The 4,198-nt window shown below is 51.3% G+C and overlaps 1 protein-coding gene across 1 annotated transcript in view; it reads left to right on the plus strand.

The window, feature by feature from the left end:
- The first annotated feature begins 765 nt into the window (after positions 1 to 765).
- Positions 766 to 4,198, plus strand: part of LOC130125329 (glutamate receptor ionotropic, kainate 2-like) — a 100,206-nt gene continuing 96,773 nt past the window's right edge. Inside the window, exon 1 of the mRNA XM_056294880.1 lies at positions 766 to 883. Within this exon, the coding sequence (XP_056150855.1) occupies positions 766 to 883 (118 nt within the window). The remainder of the gene's footprint in view (positions 884 to 4,198) is intronic.

Here is a 4,198-nt window from a genome sequence, read left to right on the forward strand (position 1 = left end):
AGCTTAGAGAAACTAACCCCCCCTTCACAGAGGTCTTCTGAGATGAAGTCCCTCAGCCCCACGTCTCGCTTTCTTTGTTCCTCTCCGTCTCTCTGTCTCTCTCTGTCTCTGTCTCTCTCTGTCTCTGTCTCTCTCTGTCTCTGTCTCTCTCTCTCTCTCTCTCTCTCTCTCTCTCTCTCTCTCTCTCTCTCTCTCTCTCTCTCTCTCTGTCTCTCTGTCTCTCTCTGTCTCTCTTCTATCATTATTCTCCTCTTCTTCAGCAGACCGTCTCTGGCGCTCGCTCACAACACTAACCTTGGCTCGACGTCAGAGTCTGTGCAGCAGTGCAGTATAATGGGAGCGTAGGCAATCCAAAGTGCCTCATAGGCTGCTATCGCGATTCTCCTTTTGCTTGGCGCTCTCTCCAACGCTCTCTCTCTCTCGCTCGCTCGCTGGCTCGCTCTCTCTCTCCCCCCATTGAACACCGTTGTACGGGTAGCGCTCCGTGCCTCACCTCCCCCTTATAGCCCATGTATGGGCCCCAGTCGGATTTTAACCCCTCGACATGGATGTCCCGCCGTCCCTTGAGCCGGGAGACTCTTTCTTGGCGCAGTGAACAGAAGGGGGGATCATGCCGGGACTGCTAATGGATTTAGGGAGAGAGCGAGTGACCATGCCGTGATCTTGCGCTTTATGGACTGCCGTCACCCTGCCGAACGACCGTAGAAGAAATTCCGGGGGAATCAAAGCGTACGGGGGATTACCACTGTGCATTTTACAAACAACATGAAGATTACCTCCCAGCTGATAACTAGTCTCGTTTTCAGGTTCAACCTCAGGCTGCTCCCGCTTCTGCTGCTGTTTCTTGGATACTCTCGCGGGATGCCGCATGTTTTAAGATTCGGTGAGATATGCTACTTGTTGTTGATGGTAGGCTAAGGGATTGTATAGCCCGCTGCGTTATCCATTCACACTGTCTCTTACAGCGAAGCACCAACTATTGATTGCGAACCAAATATTGCAATTATAGGCAGCCAAAGCCGATTTGCGAGGGACCCAATCGTCATTCCGTCCCCCCCCCCCTATTTTCAATGAAGACTAGTAGAGAGTTGGGAAACAGTGTATCCCCTCCTCTCTAACCACTGTACGCATATGGCAGCCGTTTGGACTGAGACGTGCTTAAATGTGCGTAGCTTTCCCCACAACTTTATCTCATGTCACACTCCTTTAAACCATTTCCATCCCACGGTTGCCTATAGCTGTAAAACAAGTGTGAGAGGATAACCCGGGGGATGACTGGTTTCCCTAAAGTTACCGATTTGTCTCGAAATCGACGTCGCGAACGCGTCGCGGGGAAGTCAAGCGTGCTGCCCGTCGAGCCGGAAATGTGCAACGTTTTGTTTAAAAGGGGAGCGGATCCAACTGGGGTGGTGGGAGGTGGGGGGGTTTCCTGTAAGCAGGTGCTGCAAAGGGAAACGTCGATAAACGGTTTCCCTTTGCCTGTGCGATCGGATGTGCTTCGTAGGTGTGCGAGTCTTTGAAAAGCGGATTGATTTATTTTTTTCTGCCCCCCCGCTAAGCTGTCGGCGTCTACTTGTGCTGGCCAGCAGGGTAGGCTGTCCCTATCCTGGTAGAGAGTTGATGTCCACCGTGGCTTTTTAAATCCGCTGACACCGTATGTCCTCTGCAGCACTTGTTTACATGTAAACATGACCCCCCCCCCCCCCCCGGAGTGCGGATCAATCATCCAGTCACAAGGCCAATCGATACGCTCGGTAGCGCCGTTCGGCCACCATTTCACTACGCCGCCACCGGCCGCTCACTTCCTTGGTTTGACCGATTTGACGCTTTGAGTGGAACGTAGATCCGCCTCAACTTTCCGGAGATTGTCTCATCACTTGTGTGTTGTTGTTGTTGTTGTTGTTGTTGTTGTGTGTGTGTGTGTGTGTGTGTGTGTGTGTGTGTGTGTGTGTGTGTGTGTGTGTGTGTGTGTGTGTGTGTGTCGATCCGGTAACAGAGGAGGTCGCCCATTGACAACACCGGTTCTACACCGGCGGCCCTGTTTAGAAGTCAGGCCGCGTCCGCGCGACCCGCCGCTATGGCAACGGGATGTGCCCGCGTGCCGATTTCCCGCTCAGAGGGGACGGCGACGCTCCGCGTCGCACCTGCGTCAGTCCGTTTGAGCTCGCCGGCGATAACCGTGCGACGAACACGTCGGCGGTATCACGCCTGTGAGAGATGGCTACCCTCGCTGACTACATTCATCCCCCCCCCCCCGTTTGTTCGTCGTTTATCCCCCCCCCCTTCCCCGATTTCATACCACCGGAGCGCAAAAAACGCTGGTTTCGGTACCGCGGACAGCGTCTTGAGCCCCCTTGACGGCGCGGCCTGCGCCTGTTGCTGTCCGACTTGTGTGCAGATGCAAAACGCGGCCGTGCGAATTCTGACGTGAAGGATTTTCCTCACGATTTAGCGTCAGACTTTCCCCCTCTAGAGCGCCCGGTGTGCCCTCTCCAGCATACAGGCGTATTGCTGTACCTCACCTCAGCCTCCTTCTTCTGTATTGCGTGCAATCCATTACTGCCACTTGTTATTTTAAAAGAACAAATAATCGGTATTATCGTCTGTGGTTGTATACAGAGAACTTTGGTTTTCAAAAAAAAAAAGCGAGAGATAATTATCTCTTCCTGACCGGAACGGTTTAAAAAACAGAAAGTCTGTTCTCCTTGTGTGTTCTTGTTCAGCAATTCGGGACTAATTTGGGCTTTTAGCCGTTAGAGTTGGGTCATTTTGCAAAGTGAATACATCTTTTTTTGTTGCAAAGGTCTATTTGAGGGTTAGGGCTTGGACTAATGAATAAGGTCAGAACCGATATGACTTTACAATGAGGGTGAGGATTAAAGCAAGGGTAGGCGTTCAAGTTAGACATGTAGTGCTGATGGGCAAGGTTAGGGTTAAGGGCTTGGGGAATGAATGGAGTCAATGAGAGTCCTCACAAGTGAGTGTATGTGCGCGCGCGTGTGTGCGCGCGTGCGTGTGCGTGCGTGTGTGCAGCAGCCTACAATCAATGAGCGAGAGATGCAAAACAGACAAAAGACACGACAGACATCTGAACTATCGCTCCATTTCCTGGCCTGACCCTACCTTAGTGTACAGGGTGTGCTCACTCAGCACATTGTCCCAGCTGGTCCTGCATCCTGCAGGAGGCTGGCCAAATGAGTGGGTCAGCTCCCCCGGGGTCAGTCTGTTCCTTTTCTGCCCCACGCTCCCATCCTCCCCGGCCCGTGGACTTGCGTTGTACAACAACTGTTCTGCTGTCAGACCGAGGCCTTCACACACTGTAAGGCTGATTCATAGCCGGTGTGCACCCAGCACCGCTCCCACTACGCTACGTGTAGCGACAAGTGTCAAGAAAAGTGTCCTGGCCGCCAGCTGCAGGCAGATATGCTAAACTCGTTTCTCAGCAGGGCAGCATTACCATTATCATTGTGGTGAATTTCATGTAAGACAGATTTTTACCTTGATGACGAAACGAACCCATACCAGCCCCTTCATATATGTGATGTTTTGTTTCCGTAAGGCAAGGCGAGTCAGATCAAAATGGCTGTTTTTGGTTGTAATCTGCCATTTTGTTTTTGAGGATTAGTCACCAAAAGAGTTCGCCCTCATTCGGGGTCAATTTCAAGCCTTTCTTTCCATGCTCTGCAGGTAAAGCCGGAGTAGGAAGACTGTTAGGGCAATTGCAAAGCGATTTCTACTACCTAAACTGAACGTGGCAGCACCTTACATACAGCAAGCCAAACAAGTCTCTTAAAACTACTCTGTTATCAGATTGCTGGTTTTCCCCTCTACCAGCCGTCAGTGTTTCTACACTGTTGTGGAGGCCTGTGAGGAAAGATGTCACGCGAAAGAAAAAAATACTACATCACTTCAGAAATAAGCTGAAATATCTTTGATGCTATGTTTCGATACAGCATGGGGATCCAGCAGAGCGTCAGCTGTCATGCTGCCACTGCTGCCATTTTGGAGATGAATGAGTCGGACAGTTCTGGGTTACGGTCAGAGTCTGCAGCAGCGCAGGGGGACAGTTTAGTGCACCAAAGGGAGGCCAAGTGGGAGAGTCAACAGACCTCAGGTTAGGGACGATTTGTCCATCGAAAATAGCTTTTGCATAACCTGGGCTACGTGTTCTGATTCAACCTATCAGCTGCACATAAAA

Source organism: Lampris incognitus, chromosome 15 (assembly GCF_029633865.1).
Source record: "Lampris incognitus isolate fLamInc1 chromosome 15, fLamInc1.hap2, whole genome shotgun sequence".
Lineage (NCBI taxonomy): Eukaryota > Metazoa > Chordata > Actinopteri > Lampriformes > Lampridae > Lampris > Lampris incognitus.